Consider the following 16,513-nt stretch of genomic DNA (forward strand, 5'->3'; position numbering starts at 1 on the left):
GAAAACAGCACCATGGTCACTGGAATTTATCACAGTCGCTGGTATATAATTACCGGTTTTGTGATGTCAAACACGACTATTGCAGCCTGGGCACCTCGGTAGTACATTGGTGCTAGACTGTGGTATCGTTCTTGACCCGCAGTGTCCCAAATTTCAAACTTTACTGTTGTGTCATCCAAGCACACCGACTGGGCGAGGAATGCCGCTATGGGAGAGAAAGAAAAGGCAGGAGATCAGACCTAGTGTCAGGATGCATTTAGCGACTAGAAATGAGAGAATGAGACCCATTTAACAATTAATTTGAAACCCTTTCCATTTTCAGTCATTTCTCGCCTTGTAGATCCAGAAATACAGGGATCTGGATAGCTAGATGGGATTTCTTAATGCATAATCCTTCATTTCAAGGCACTTTGAGAAAAACTGTGCCATCCCCTCTTTCTGCACCAACCCTAAAGTCCCTGAACATCAGGGTTCAAATTCCTGAAACAGCCTAATCCATACTCACAGAAACAGTAAAACAAATACATAAAGAGTTACTTTTCAGAAATAGATGGCACAGGAAGCCTACTCCATGGCCCCATGGTTTCCAGTATAACGCTCATTTGGGTAATTTATTATATTTCAAAACAATGCATTACATAACTGATCATCTCCGATATAATATGGCATATACACAAGTCTGGCATCTTTTTCACTGGCTAATTGAGAAAACATACATAGGACTTCTTTGCTGTCAAAGATTTGTATAAGTTAATATGCTGTGTAGAGAAATACAATAGCTTTTTGTGGTGCTCCTCTATATGTAGTATCACTACAGAGACCCTACAGGAGCAACAAAAGTCATTCACCCCTGCCTAGACCGGCTAGGGAGTCATCTTTCGAAAAAGAAATATGGCTGTGTTAGTTTTCCATGGGTGTAGGGTCCCTCCCAGATGATGAATTACAATTAACTGCAGGGGCCAAGACGCTTCAGCTATGTGAGTCCTTTCTGTCCTAAACTGAACAATAACAAAAAAAACTCAATAGTTGGATCCGGAATCAAGTAAGGCTATCGGATCTCTTTACCGTCATGCACCATGGTCAAAGGACGCAATGATATGTTAATACCTTCTGCTACAGTATCTTAACACCATTTAGGGCTTCATGATAGTTTGAAGAAAATTACTATAACAGGGCAGAGAAAAAAAAAAAGAGGTCACCTGCTCAGGTTGAAGAAAATCAGGTTTTCAGTGACCTTCGAAAATGTAGAGAAATATTGGTGTATCTCAAAGACAATGACAAAGTGTCAAATAACTGGCACCAGCACCAAAAACGAAGCAGCAGCCAAGTAGCCTCTGGTCATGGATGCACAACCTTGCGAAAAGGCCCATGTAGCTGAAGTGCAATGAACAGGCCGTAGCATGGTCAACAATGTGTTTTTGAGGAAATTCAGACTCTGACCAAAAATATTTCTGACCCAAAAAGTAAAGTGTAACCCATCTTTGTACAAAAGGGACAGGATTAGCCATCGAACAACAGATAGACTCCCCTCTGGTTACTTAAAAGCCATACTGCAAGGATGGGTTACAATTATCCATACTTCGAAAAGTAACCCAGGGTTTTTATTACTTTTGAAAAAGTAAACAGTATTGAGATCTACATTGCAACAGGGCTTATAAGAAAGCACAACACAGGGAAGTAGATATGTTGTTTGGTACATCAGCATCCCTGTCAGATTGAAAAAAACAGAATCACTGAACTGTAGTAAAAGCTGACGCTCTATGTTAAACTTAAATTCTAAGTTCTTAACACATAGACCTGGATATAAAGCAGATGCCCATATGAGAAGGCTAGACGTTCAAAGACTAAAGCTGGATGACCTCACTGACTACCATCTCTTTCAAAATTTAGGTGCCAGCCTTCGAGACTCTATTCAGTGTCTGGCCTAGTTCAAGCACAGTTGGAAAGATGCCACCCCACCCAGGCATAAGATGATCCGTGAGTCATCCGTGTACATAACGACAACAGACTTTGTCAACAGTTCAACATAGATGCTAAAAACAAGGTGTTAAAGCAGAGCCATCAGGGACCCCAAGAGACATGGTCTGGGCATTGGAGAGGAAGTGAGGAGCAAAGTCCTTTGGAACTAAAAAGTAGGTAAACCAGTAGAAGGCAGAAGTTATGATCAGCATTGCCTTACTGGGCAGGAAGGGTTGGGGGTTGATGCCATACGCTCTTTTGTTTACTGGGATTCGAACCAGTCCAGGGGCAGGAAACTAGGAAAGAGAAAATTAACTATGTAGTATCTAGGGATAGTGGTAGAGAGATCACAGCCCAAATGAAACCGGCTTTACTTCTTTAGTGATACCTTCAGCATTATGTGATGGTATGAGTTGCTTGCCATAATTGAATCATTAGTGGGCAAAAAAGTGCTGCTTTTGGTGACTCAGTGAACTAATGCATCCACTCCAAGATCCAGTCTTTGATCTTATGGTCACAGATTCAAATCCAAGACTGTCAATCCAGCCTTTCATTATTAAGAGGACGGTATAACCAGTGCCACTAAACTGACAGCAAAAAATATTGATTATTAGCTCCAAGATGCCCCAATGGGTTAATATGTGCTTTACAAATACATATATGGTATGTTAATGGAAATCTCTGGGCCTTGCTTCAGGGGAGAGATGGTATGTGTGCTTACGGAACGTAGAGAATGGTGACATAGTTGGGTTCCACTGTTCAGCATTCTGTGTGGAAGCCTCTGTTGCAGAGGAGCTGTGAAGACCTGTTTCTTGTAGGTCTGCCTCGTTACTCGCGAGTAAGGGAAGCCCACAACAATCTGGCGACTATCTGGTCTGGATGGAACCACTTTATGGCACCTTGATTGACGTGAAAGTGCACTTGGAAGGACGATTTCTGGGAAATACATGGCGGGCTAACTGGCTGCTACTCACAATACAGGGGTTGAACCACAGCCCTGGTATGATTATCAGTCATTCGCAGAGGAGGTGGTTTAGTGTGAAAACTGCTATTCATAAAAACTATTAGTTTAGTACCACACCTGACATCTTGTTATGTTTTTACTTGGTGGCACCTTGTAAAAAATGCTCAGGAGAGAGGAAATAAAGCACAGCTAAAAGAGAATAAGGGAAAACCCGTATGTTTTGATGGAAGCAACAGTCTTATTCCTAAAAGTCGTATAAAGATAACCGCATGTTGTCCTTTTTCTGCTTTAGCCCGATGACGGCAATCATTGGTTTGCCCTTAGAAGATTGCCACGATGTCCTCAGGGCTCTGCTACAGACTGGGTGGGGTCCATAGGCAGGACTTTGCACTTGGCTGGGGTCCTCCCACCTTTTTATTGGCTTCACGTTCTCTCCACTCCCTCTATAGCTGCAACGCACAGGCAATCCCCACTATATGAAAAGCATGACACCGGACAACATCCCTGGATCTATTAATAGATACTTCGAACTCCAACCATGGTGAGAAAACTAATTTTAACATCACGGAATTGTCACGTCCACACTGAGAACTGGAACACCATTGACATTTTATTATACACAGTCATGATTACCAGCAGGGTGCGGATTATTCTGTGGTACTTTAAGTGACAATAATCAAATATTCAGTGCAGACAGCCTATTCATGCACTTACGCGAGAATATTTAAAAATCAATGCAAAGTCGAGCAATCAAGCAGGGAAATAACAAGCAATGTACAGGATGAGAGCTTACATTTCACTGAGTGACAGATTGTGTTGTTTTAGATCTGATTTCAAGGTAGAACACTGTGAAAAGCGTGTGCAGTGAGCTAAAGATATGTTGGATGTAAAGGGAGAGGAACAGAGAGCAGAAAAGGGTGGCTGTGTTACTTCTGCGTATACAGCACCAGTGAGACTTTTAGAACAGACAGAGAGGAATACTTAATCTAAGAACGAAAAAAACGACTACAGAATGTCCATGGGTTAAACAAGGAATGTCAGTTGTTGCATCACTGATTGTTACAAATGACGCCATTACATCAGTTTTTTCATTGAAAGTACCACTACATCTCAGGTAGGGAGATACATATTACTTTTAATTCTCTATAATCGATATATCCAAATATTAATGTCAAATATATATTACTTAGTTTACATTTATATATTTTTATATTATATTTATTAATGTTTTAAAAGTTTACATAGAATATATAAATATACATATGTAAAGAAATAAAAATAGGACACTAACATTTTCATATCTTAAAATTAATTGTATTTTGTTAAATATAAGTTTAATTTTAACATTTTAAATAAACCCTCAAACCTGAAGCTAGTGCATGGCTGGCTTGCGGGGGTAGGGAGAGGTGTTTGCGCAGGGCCTGCCCTGAGGCTCACCCCCTCCTGCGCATTACCAAAAATTGCGCGTGGCAGGAGGTTGGCATAGACAGATATGGTAATAAAATCCTACTTTTTTTTTCTTTTCCCTTTTTTCAAAATATTTTTCATTTGTCAACAAGAGGCCATAACACATAAAATTACATATATAAAACACACAAAGAGAATGATCATAAGGAGAAGAAAAAATTCACAATAACAGTATTAGAAATTAGAATATCACTGCCTTAAATAGAGCAGAACTACAAATATACACAAAACAAACATCAAGTTCAAGCCTCATTACTATCACAAAAGCCAGTCACTAGAATAGAAGCCCCATATAGCATTTAATTTAGTCATAGAGTGAACACCCCTAGCATTTGCCAATGCATATTCCATCTTGTACGTTTCCCTAACCAACCTCCACCAATCATTATGAAAGGAGGGCACGGACTAATCCATACCCGGGCGATTACCAGCCTGGCAGCAACAAATAGGATCAGATATAGACGAGCAGGTCTATAGCTCATATTTTCTGGGCCAATCATAATTTCCCTAATCAAAAAAGGTGGATCTATCCAGAGTCTCTGAGAACATACTTGACCCACCTGCTGCCAAAATATACCCAATTTTGGACATGTTACGAACATATGCGTTATGCTGGCTGCGTACAAGTCACATCTAGGACATTTTGTTCGAGCACTGACTGAACCTGGCAGAGCCCATTTAGCTATTTTCTCCGGCGTGTAATACACCAGGAATACTGTACAAAATTGTTGTAATCGCACGTTGATGGTATGAACTGAATCACCAATAACACTTAAAGCTTGTTCTATAGCACCTGCCGTAGCAGCTATTCCCAGAGTCTTGCTCCACCGTTCCGCCAGTCTTTCGCCATCGCCTTGTCTATAGCCAATAAAACATTTATACATATGACTTAAGAGAGATTTTGTCTTTTCCTTATGCAAGTAATCCGAGACCTCTGAATAAAATATGTTTGTCAGATTTAGATGTTTCAACAGATAATCCCTAAATTGGAGATGTTTAAAAACATATAATCTGGTAGCTTAAACTGTAACTGTAAATTCTCAAAAGGTGCAAGACCACAATGATCATAAAGATCCCCAAGAGAGATAATCCCATAGGTGGCCCAACGTTTACTGGCAGCATCTTGAAATACCTCTAGAAACATCGGGTTACCCCATAAGGGGAGTCTGTCATGATAAAATGATAGATTACATCTGGAAATATGTACGTAGTATCTCGTATTGTCTTGAACCGGACACTCTTGAAATAATTCAGATCATTAATTCTGTATAGATACATGCCACTGTCCTCTGCCAACATAAATTGATGGAAAAAAGTAGTATGCAGAGGATTTAAGAGGCTACGAAAGCGACCGGCAAAGGCAGACCAAAAATACATTTTGAAATCAGGGAAGTCAACCCCTCCCTGTTTATATGAGAGCTTTAACAGATCGATAGCTCGCCAAGCTTTTTTGTAGCCCCAAATAAAACTACTTAAAACACCCTCTAATCTCTTGAAAAAAAATATTGGGAACCCGCAGGGGAATAGATTGAAATAAATACAGAAATTTTGGTAGTATCTTCATTTTCATGATATTAGAACGTCCAATAATGGCGATTGGTATTTTATGCCAGCTCTTCAATGATGTAGCTGTATCTTTAAGTAAAGATTCATAATTCAGAGAGAATATCTTATCTAGCCGTGCAGAGAGTTTGACCCCAAGATAAGCAGCCACAGAACAAACCCCATAGATTGAAGCACTAGGTTTGAAATGGATAATTATTTGTGTTTTTTTGGTGTTTAGTTTATACCCGGATACAGAGTCAAACCTAGCTGCCTCATCCTCGATTAGCTTGATCGCTCTAACTGGCTCTGTTGTAAAGACTGCAATATCGTCTGCATCTGCGTTAACTTTAAGCGGAGTTACACCGGACATCAATGGCATGATTTGAGAGTTAGGTTGTAGAGCGTAAATAAATGGCTCAATATATAAGGCAAAGAACAAGGTTGAGAGGGGACATCCCTGCTGTGTACAACGAAAGACTGGAAAAGCTGGTGATTGTAAACCTAGATATATTAATTTGGCTTGGGGTTGAACATATAAGGAATAAATCAAGAATGTTGAGGCACACTGTTGGTCAAAATGTTATGAATAAAGTTTTTGTTCAATGTTATTCAGTTTGGGTGCAGGTGAGTATCTCCCTCTGACCTGAGGGCATAGGACTGAATAGTAATTACGAAGCACTAGGTAAGCCCTACCTAGTGTCCCCATATTCCTTTGAACTTAACAGCAAGGGTCGTTTATAATATAAGGCCTGAATCCATTGTTTATATAATCCCTTAACCCTAACCATTGTGAGTATAGACCATAGAAAATCCCACCCCACCCTATCAAAAGCATTTTCAGCGTCTAGGAGTATCATACCAAGGGGAGTTGACCGGTTCGCTGCCATATCAAAGCACAAACTGCTGTGTTACACATGGGCAGTAGTATCTCTCCCTTGAATAAAGCCATGTTGATGAGGAGATACCACCGCCGACATAACAGGGGCGAGACGGTTAGCAAGTATTTTTTAGAAGATTTTAGCGTCCGTATTGATGAGTGAGATTGGTCTAAATGACCCACGCTCATCGTGACGTTTATATTTTTTTCACAAAGTCTTGTTCCATGTCTGAGGTACCTTACCCTTAATTCCAATGTGTTGTATAACCGATCTAAATGGTTCAATAAAAAGATCTTTAAATAACTTATAGAATTCGAGGGGTAGAGAATCTTCCCCAGCCGCCGTACACGATGGCAGGGTCGATATTGCCAATTCTATCTCTTCCCTTGTAAAGTCTTTTTCCATTGAGGTTGCAGTCTCCTTGCTCAGAGTAGATAAATATCTGCCCTGCACGTGAAGCTGAATATCTTCCTCTTTCGGTGCTATAGTTGAAGTATATAGCTCTTGATAGTAGATGGAGAATTGCTCTAAAATCTCCTGCGGTTGTTTATAAAATATGCCATTTGCCCCTTTTACTCCTCTAATATAAGTTTTTGCCCAATCATCTGCCACCTTATGAGCGAAGATCCTGCCTATTTGCTCGCCATACTCATATTGTGTGAAACCATATTTATCAAATCCAGCCGCTATTCTTTCTCTGAATATCTTTTTTGTGGCTACTCTAAGATCTATTAAAGAGAGAAGCAATTGCTCTTGATTATGAGTACTGAACAGGACTGCCTCTGTGTGTTGTTCTTAGACCCTTCGCATAGCTTGGACAGCCTCCTCAGTTGTAGTTTTCCTTGCTTTATTCTGTTGCCATACATATTGTTGAGTTATGCCTCTAATAATTGCTTTCCAGATATCTCAGACCATCAGTGGAGAGGCAGACACAACATTTTCTTTAAAAAATATTTCTAATTGTTTCCTAGTGGTAGCTATATATAAACGCTATCCGAAAGCAAGTATCTTGGAAAAGAAAAGGGTCTGGATATCTTATATCCTACTAACGTCTGAAATGATAATATTATATGGTTAGGATTGGACGCAACACGTGGACATACTTCCAGATCTGACGTCAACATTATTTGATCCGAGACCCATGCCATATCAATTCTCGAATACGATTGATGTGGAGCAGAATAGTACGTATACCCTGGAATGGCTGGATACAAATACCTCCATACATCCCTAATTGGCTGCAAGCGGCCTAATTCTACAATTGCAGCCAGTGTCTTGCACATTCTATAAGTAGCCCCACATCTAGTGGTATCAATGCTGTAATCCATAATACAATTAACATCACCCTTTCTCCCTCCCAATTCAGCATTTCCATATTCAATAAATCAATAACTGAGGGATCGTCCACATAGGAACCATATAAAGCAGAAAAAACATATTTCTTCCCCCTTATTTCCAACTGTGCTATTACCCATCTACCCGCCTGATTGGCCAGTATCTTATGTGTTACACATACAAAATGTTTATGCTTTAGTATTGCAGCCCCCCTTATTGAGCAGGTCTGTGACGTACATACAATTGCATCATAACCCAAGTGTTGCAAAAGATTCCGATCCTAGATGCGTTTCTGTTAACAAAACTAGCTGAGGATTATACATTTTTAGCTCTTCAAGCACTAGCGGTCTCTAAAGTTTACTATTAAGACCAGCAACGTTCCAGGCTAAACACTTAATCTGATCCATTACCCAAATAATTCAGTTCAGATAGATTACTACCCAATACTGCATGTACTCTTCTTCCCAAACGAGTTCCCTCCTCATTATCTCCATTTGTAGATTTACGTCTGAAATTTTTATATGCCCTCATGTTGACCTTTTCTTGCCCTACTAGAAACCAAGCAAAACCAAAGGGGATGATGGACGGAGTGTTGAACATTGCAAGCACTCACCCCCAGTCAACTGATCTGGGTTTAATCCATCATCATTCTTATTCTGCTAGAAACCACCCACCCCAACCCAAACCCTTAGCAGCCTCCACCCCCAGTATCGTGAAGGAGGATTCATCCCCTTTGTTGAGCTGCTGCTGATGGGCAGCTACATAGAGACAGTGCAACCACGGTGGCTTCCGAGCCATACCCACACCCATCAAATAAAAAGAGGAAAAGAAGAAAGAAAAAAAGAATGAAGAAACCGAAGAGCGGAAAGAGAGGAAAGAGAAGAAAAGAGGATATGTAGAAAATAGACAATATACTCCTCAAACTTTACCCCCGACCTCAGTTTGTCATCTACCGATAGCCTCTTTTACATCTTTTACAGCCAGAAAGAAATGCATTTGACCCCCACGCTAGACCTTCAAGCGTGCAGGTTCCTGTAAAAACACTTGTGCTCCGGCAGCCTTTAGTGGCTCAATTAGTTGTCGCAGTTGCCAGCGTCTATCCATTGATAAATTACAGAGGTCTGATCACACAAAAAAGTGACAGAGTCAGCCGTCACTGGGGAGCTCGGGTGAGTTTTCAAATATACAGCCTGCCAAATAAAATCAGAAATGGCCGCGAGTAAAGAGACCCCTGCTTATGCTGCACCAGCGGGAGCCTATGGGCCCTTTGTACCCGACAGTCCCAGTACCCCAGGTCCGGGAAAGCATTCTGTAAGAGCTGTACTATAAAAGCTCTAGGATCTGCCCCTCCTTCCCCTCTGGAATACTGGAACCGTCTTAGATTATGCGGGTGCTGGCGATTCTCCGAATCCTCAACTTTAAGCTGCAGAGCTGTAATATGAACATCATGAGTCTGAAGCGAGTCCGCCGTTTGTGCAATGACCTCCTCGGTGTCTGCTACCCGCTGCTGTAATTCGCAATATCATTCACAAGTGTCCCGACTTTTAGTGTCACCTCCTGCAATGCCTGCTGAATACCATAATTATCGGCTCTGACTTGAGCATAATGCTCCTGTGCTTCTTGTCTCTGAGCTTTTAACCCCCTTTGTACAACGCTAAGTTAGCATAACCTCGATGGCTGTTAGAAAGCCAGCTTGCTGCTTCTGCTGCTTTTGCACGCGACACTGTTGTTACATGTTATTCATTCGAGAACTGCTGACTCGACTTTGCTTCACATGAGAACCGTCTGTTGTTGAACATCTTTAACAGCGAGCAGTGACCTTGGTCTGTACACCGTGTAAGGAACGAGTCTGGGTCACTAGACGGGGCAGGTTGTTGTGTTCAGGTTGATCATACCACTTTTTAGCCATAACATACATACAGCTGCCAATACCTGAAAGTCGAGCCCTTTAATATTACAGAGCAGCATGTTTTCTGTTACATTCGAAACGAAGAGCTGATGCAGGAGAGAGCCTAGCTGATCCTGTGATGTGATTCCACTAAGCTGATCTATAAGGTATGGGGTCCCCCATGCAAGCCTAAGAGACCTTCTATTAGTCTAATAATACCTTATTAGTTGCTAGAGAAAGGAGGGTGGTTGTGTTCCACGGTCATTATTATTATGATTGCTCCTTTTATTTTCTATGGTATTGTAACAATGCTGATGGTGCTGATCCTAACAATTTGTCTGCTTGTGTTAGCCAAAGTACTGCATCTTAGGAAGCGAGGTTTATAAAATAAACTCTTTAAACTTTTACCGTGTCTTTGTTATTCTGTTGTGGACTGATAAATAGCTACCAACGGGTATTTCGGGTTCCCACCACTCCTGAGAGTATCTAAGTCGCTTGTTCTGGGTTGTCTATACATTGGGACCGCCGAGCTAAATCTCGGATAACGAATGTGACACTAAGCTAGTCGGATAGGTGTTCTTAGTTCTGAGGGGAGTTTCTGGTACACCACAATTCTCTGAGGTCCTGGTTTCCTGCGCATAGTTCTGTGCATAAGCAGAATCCCTGCAACAGTAAGTGTTGGCTTCGCATGATCAAGAAGCTGCTCGGTTAGTTGTTCTGTATATCCATGTTGTGGTACTTGTATTACATCATTCACCAATGGAGAACTAGCTAAGTTACAATTAGATGACTGGTCAGGAGATAACACCGGTCCAAGCATGCGATTGTCTGACTCTACTTCTAACACTCCGATATTGCTAGGGCCAGCCTCGACTGGACTAGTACCCGACAATAGGGAGACTATAGACTTGCCCCCCCCCCCGTGCTTGAACCCAGTGGCGTAGAGTTGTATCAGCTGTAACATCCTTATTTCGTGGAGAAGCGATGTGCTGTTGGTCCAGCCTAGCTGGAGTTTTCTTATTACCCTCGGTATTTTTGACCCTAGTGTTTTTCTTTTTAAAGATATAATAGGTATCACCTCGGAGAGAGCACCCACAGTGAGCAACTCCGCCTCCTTTCCTGACTACAGAAGTCGAAGCAGTAGCTTACAGACTCTTGGAACGGCGTCCTCTCGCCGCCTCACCGATACTACCGTTGCCTCCGCGTGCCTCTTCTGCTTCGTTAGATCCCTCAGCGGCTGCTGCTCCTGTCGTGCTCACCGGCGCCCTTCCTGCCCGTGTCGTTCTAGCCGTTACCTTTGGAGGAGCCATGTCTGTGCGATTCCCCTGCTCTGAGCTAGCACGTGTACCAAGGGCTAGCCTCTGCCAACGGATCACCGATTTCCTCCCAGTCAATAGGCGGGTGATCCGGGACGCGCAAACATGCTGCTGTATCCCACGAAATACTGCTGCCTGCATTTGTTTCAGCAAGCCGCACTCCTAGTAAGCCGCTTCTTTTCTTTCACTTTCCTCTACCTCCATGGTTATGTATTTTCCATAGATTTTGCCAACCAGTATCTCGCTATAAGATAGTGGGTGTGAAGGCTTCGGGAGACGCTCCGTGTGCCTGCACTTCCTGGCGGCGTCAGTCCGCCATCTTGCTCCTCCGTCTGCCATCTTGCTTATGTAAAAAAGAAAAAATTGAAATTAACTGGGAAAAACAGAGGTTAAAGTGACGCTATTGTTGGGTATGGTAATAATATCCTACATTAAATTAAAAAAAGACTTAAGAGATTAACCTGAAAAAACACAAAGGTTGCAGTGATATTATAATTATACGAAAATGTCAGTTATTACTTAACATCTGAATCTATAAAAAGAAAACTGAAATTCACCAGTTATAGTTAACTCAAGTAACAATAGCTGGCGCTAGCTATGTATTTTTAGACATCACAACGAAAGGGATCCACCGGATGGTTCCGGTGATACAGGTTTTACAAAGTTGAGTGAATATGCACTTTTTACTTAACTGTGAACAAGCATTGGCAAGTTCAACAAATTTGACACTTACAAACTTTGAGAATAAACTTAGACAAGTGTCAATGGGGTTACTTCCAGTTACTTAAGGTGACCAACTCCAGCAGGGAGCCAGTCAAGGGAACCAGCAAGGTCCTCAGAAAAAGTTACCTCGGTGAGAGAAGCAGCCTTCAGCCAGTTCCAGGCACTTTTATCCTCTTGCTATAGGGTTCTGAGGAAGTGGTCCTGATTCAAGGGATACAGGACGCTGAAGATGCTCAAGGATGCTGTGGATGTGATGCGGTTGACGGTAGTCTGTGGCTACTCCTCTGTCCACAAACAGCGTGAGGCAGTCCAGGCCACAAGGGTCAATGTTCAAAACAATAAAGGCCTGGCTAATGGAGAGCCCATAATATCTCTCTTAGGACCTGCTACTAACATGGGGATACCTATCGCCACACGTTATCTGGTACTTAATCCAGTTTACTGCAGTCCCAGAGCTCTCAAATCAGTAATTTTAAAAGGAGAACTGCTATCAAGACAATCCGCAACTAAGTACCTCCTCCCCCACAGCATGCGAGTGAAAGACACTTTAAAAATAAGTGAAAGAGTGCGAGGGCACCTCACTTATGCAACACCAGGGAGGCTACCAGTATGCCCACCTATATCATCATCGGTTGCCCACACACAGGAAAAAAGAATATTGTGTCCAGTAGAGAGACAAAAAAACAGAAAGAAAGAGTTAACTGTCCCAAAAACAAAAATCCTGTGTTTTGCAAAGAACCGTGTGTTCCATGCAATTTTTAAGAAATTGAGTTAAGACTCACTGTTAGGTTGCCCTCTTTATTCACAGTCGTGAGCTTACTCAGTTTAAAAGCACTGCATGTTGCTAACCTTTTCCAAGAAGGCCAACATGTTTCATTGCCATTTACTTGTGTTGTGGCAAATTCGTCAGGGCGTGGGGTTCGATCATTCGCCTCACTGGACAATAACTTTTATGTTGCGGATAGGCAGGTACAGGCTGAGGGCTCTCTTACCAGCCTCCACCAAGCCACCGGGGGTTGTTTTCAACACTCTTTCCCCTAATTTGAATAGCACTTTTGTTGCCTAACGGTCCGCTGCAACCGCTTCTGAAATGAGCCTCGTCTCATCCCTGCTACAAGGGTCAATGTACCAACAAGTATTGTAGATTGCGGTAGAACTACAATCGCCACTGGGTCCCATATGGTCGGTATTGCTGTTACAGCCAAATCTATTCCAGGGCGATTACTCGTCATCTGGGTGACCAGCTCCACTCTGATGACTCTCTCGGGACCAAAAGATTTGGATGCAACTTTGAGCATCGTGTTTCTGGTCTCTGGTGCTTCACAGCAGTGGTTGGGCGCGATGCGAGTATATGGTCTACCAACTTGCCCCAGCAGGCTTCTTCCGCTGTTGTGGTCCTGTACTGTGAACAGGACGTCAGCCAACTGACCCTTGGAGTCTCTTGCTTCAGCTAGGCTACAGAGACTACTACTTCAAAAGCAAGACGTAGCAAGCACAGTCCCTTCCCGTTTTGCTAGCTACCAGGTTCAGCAGGTGCAGTCCAGGTTGGTGAGGCCTCTCTTCGCCATATCCTTGATGCAGAAGGGCAATACTTCTACAGTCATTCTTCCAGTCCAGTCGAGATCTGATTTCTGGGTTTGAGTAGTGCCCTACTTAGGCTCAGAAAGAGCTCTTAGGGTAGGATGAAGTTGGTAGTCAATGGGATACCAGGTTCCCTCCTTCCTTATTCAAAAACCATAACTTTAAGGTCGCAACAGCGGACTATAAATACTGCACCTCACTTCTTGTTTCCTCAAATCAAAAGAATCTGTGCACAACAATTCCTGTACCTGCAGTTGCTTGGTACAGCTGCCCAGCAGAATAATAATTATACTTGAAGTCACCAGGAAGGTCCTTATCCAAATGTTTTACCAAAACAGTTTCTGATGAGCATTCCTTTTTATTTTATCTTTACTCTTCTTTCGTGTTTAACATTAATTCCTTATATGAAATCCAAATACATAAAAAATCCAGCGAACGCGTTTCATTCAAAGTATCCCACTTGAACTTTGTCAGGTCTCCCTGGTCCAACCAGAGGTGTGGATACAAGCCCCTAAAAAACACAGTTTGGTAAAGGGTTTCTCCTCTCCTGCCCAAGTGTCCACCTAAATAATATAGCAGTCCCTCTGCCAAATGTTCCCATTTACTCTTCAAAGGCTGCTTCTCCTTTGAAGCTTGTCTTTTGGGTCAACACCCATGTGGCTCCAGCCACGGAAAGGTAGGCAATGCCTCTCTCCAGTGCAGGCTGTTATTGCTTTCTGTCCTGGAAGTCATCTGCACGTCTTCCCAGGAGAGCAGAAAGCTGTTTCAGTGACAGACACTGTGCGCAACCATGGACAGACACAGGGATTTTAGGGTAAAAAGTGACAACTTTGTAGAAGTTGCCCAAATCAACAAGTTACATTAATTTCGACTTGGGTATCATGTCAGGCTTAATGTAACAAGTAGTTTGAGTTAGAAGTTATCAGGGATTTTGTGGCAGCCAGAAACTCTGCACCAACCAATGGCGCTACTAGCTTGTTCCACAGAAAAAAACTTACATTTGTGGGTTTTTACTGTTGGAACATGTAAAGAGTACATGCTCTACTCTGTAGAATATTGCATCTGGCCTTTGGGCTCTTTAGGCATACCTTAGAGGTGACACATATATTTAAAAGGAATAGCTGAATTTTGCTGTTGCTCTAAATAGCAAAGTCGAGTTAGTAGTTTAGAACTGCCCTTCCAGTCTGCAGTGGCAGACTCGGAGCCATGTTTTACCTTGTTCACACCCAAGGTGGCATAACCAGTGCTGCAATCCCTTGGGTAACCCTCTAACTTACAGGCCCTGGGTACAAATAACTAGGGACTTACAAGTAAGTTAGCCTATGCCAATTGGGTATAAGCCAATCCATCATACACAGTTTAAGGTGAGGGCACAGACACTGAGGTATGGTTGGCAGGCCTCAGTGAACTCTGAGTCGAAAAATCAGCAGGCATCAGTGCACAACTCTGGGGGTAGTTAGTTAGTTAGAATTAGAACCAACTTTTCCCACAGACAAAGCCTTTTTGTATTGCTAATAACTTTGGTGTTGTTTGCCCAAGCCTCATGAAACTTTCAAAACTAGTGCCCCAGTTACTTTAGTTGTGGTTTGGAAAGTTTCTGATGGATTTGTCAAGCGGGGCCAAGGAAAAAAGAGGTTTCTCAAAACGCTATTTTTCTGCATGCAATATCTATGGGGATTTTGCATTATTTGAAAACGACTACAGCCAGGATCCGTGAATGGAATTACACCAAATTTGGCAGATAGCTATCTATATATTGGTCAAGAAAGTGTGCTTTTTGTAATTTGGTTTAAATCTGTTCATTAGTTTTGGAGTAATTAAAGAAAGAAAAATATAGATATCTATGGACGCAGAGCATTCGCAGATCCACCAGCAGGGGATCTGCTGGTTCGGGGCCAAAGCAGGGCCCTGATTGGCTAGCAGCAACCTGAAAGGAAAGTTGCGGCTGCAATTTTGTTTGTCGGAGGGAAAAATAAAGTGTCAAAACATATGAGGGGTCAGGATAGAGGTATTCTGACCTCATAGGATACATGAAGGGTTTGTTTTGGGCCCAAATCGGGGATCCTGTGGGGAATGAGCGGTTTTGAGGCCCAATGGTAAAAAAAACCCTCACCCACACATAACATGCCCCCTCTGTGCACGGCTAAAGGCCATGCGCAGTGTGGGGTTGGGTGTATGCGGGGAGGGGGTTGGTTGTATGGCCTAGCCCTGCACAATTACATATATTACCTTAGATTTAAAAAAACAAAAAAAATCACTCACAAAACCAAAGGTTACAGGGACGTTATAGTTCGGTTCACATTTTACCCACACAAAACCATAGAAATCTGGCAGTTATACTTATCTGAAGAAACTATAACTTGTGCGGTAAAGTAACTTTAGGGCACGAGTTATAGTTTCTTAACATAAGTATAACTGCCGTATTTCTATGCTTTTGTGAGGGTGAACCTAACTATAATGTCCTTATAACCTATTATATATATATATATATATATATTCACTGAAAAAAACCATAGGTTTCACACAAGTTATAGTTAGCTGTACATTTCACTCGTAAAAAACCAATGAAATTCCACGTTATAGTTAGTGCAGGCAACTATAACTCACGCGACCGCAATCCTCTGCTAATGACATATGTGTCTTTATGAAAAAAAAATATTTGTAATATATGTATAGCTAAAATTTAATGGAAGAAGACATGGGCAAATAAGTGTCTAAATACAGTATTAGCATCAGCAGAGGATTGCGGTCGCGTGAGTTATAGTTGCCTGCACTAACTATAACGTGGAATTTCATTGGTTTTTCACGAGTGAAATGTACAGCTAACTATAACTTGTGTGAAACCTATGGTTTTTTC

At 42.1% G+C, this 16,513-nt stretch overlaps 1 protein-coding gene across 3 annotated transcripts in view; it reads right to left on the reverse strand.

The window, feature by feature from the left end:
- LOC146857927 (ras-related protein Rab-5B-like) overlaps positions 1-16,513 on the reverse strand; it is a 210,768-nt gene that overhangs the window by 45,593 nt on the left and 148,662 nt on the right. For all 3 annotated transcript variants that reach the window (XM_085648661.1, XM_085648660.1, XM_085648662.1), the window contains exon 3: positions 54-205. In XM_085648661.1, the coding sequence (XP_085504787.1) occupies positions 54-205 (152 nt within the window). The remainder of the gene's footprint in view (positions 1-53; positions 206-16,513) is intronic.

This window comes from Triturus cristatus, chromosome 3_2, assembly GCF_964204655.1.
Source record: "Triturus cristatus chromosome 3_2, aTriCri1.1, whole genome shotgun sequence".
NCBI lineage: Eukaryota > Metazoa > Chordata > Amphibia > Caudata > Salamandridae > Triturus > Triturus cristatus.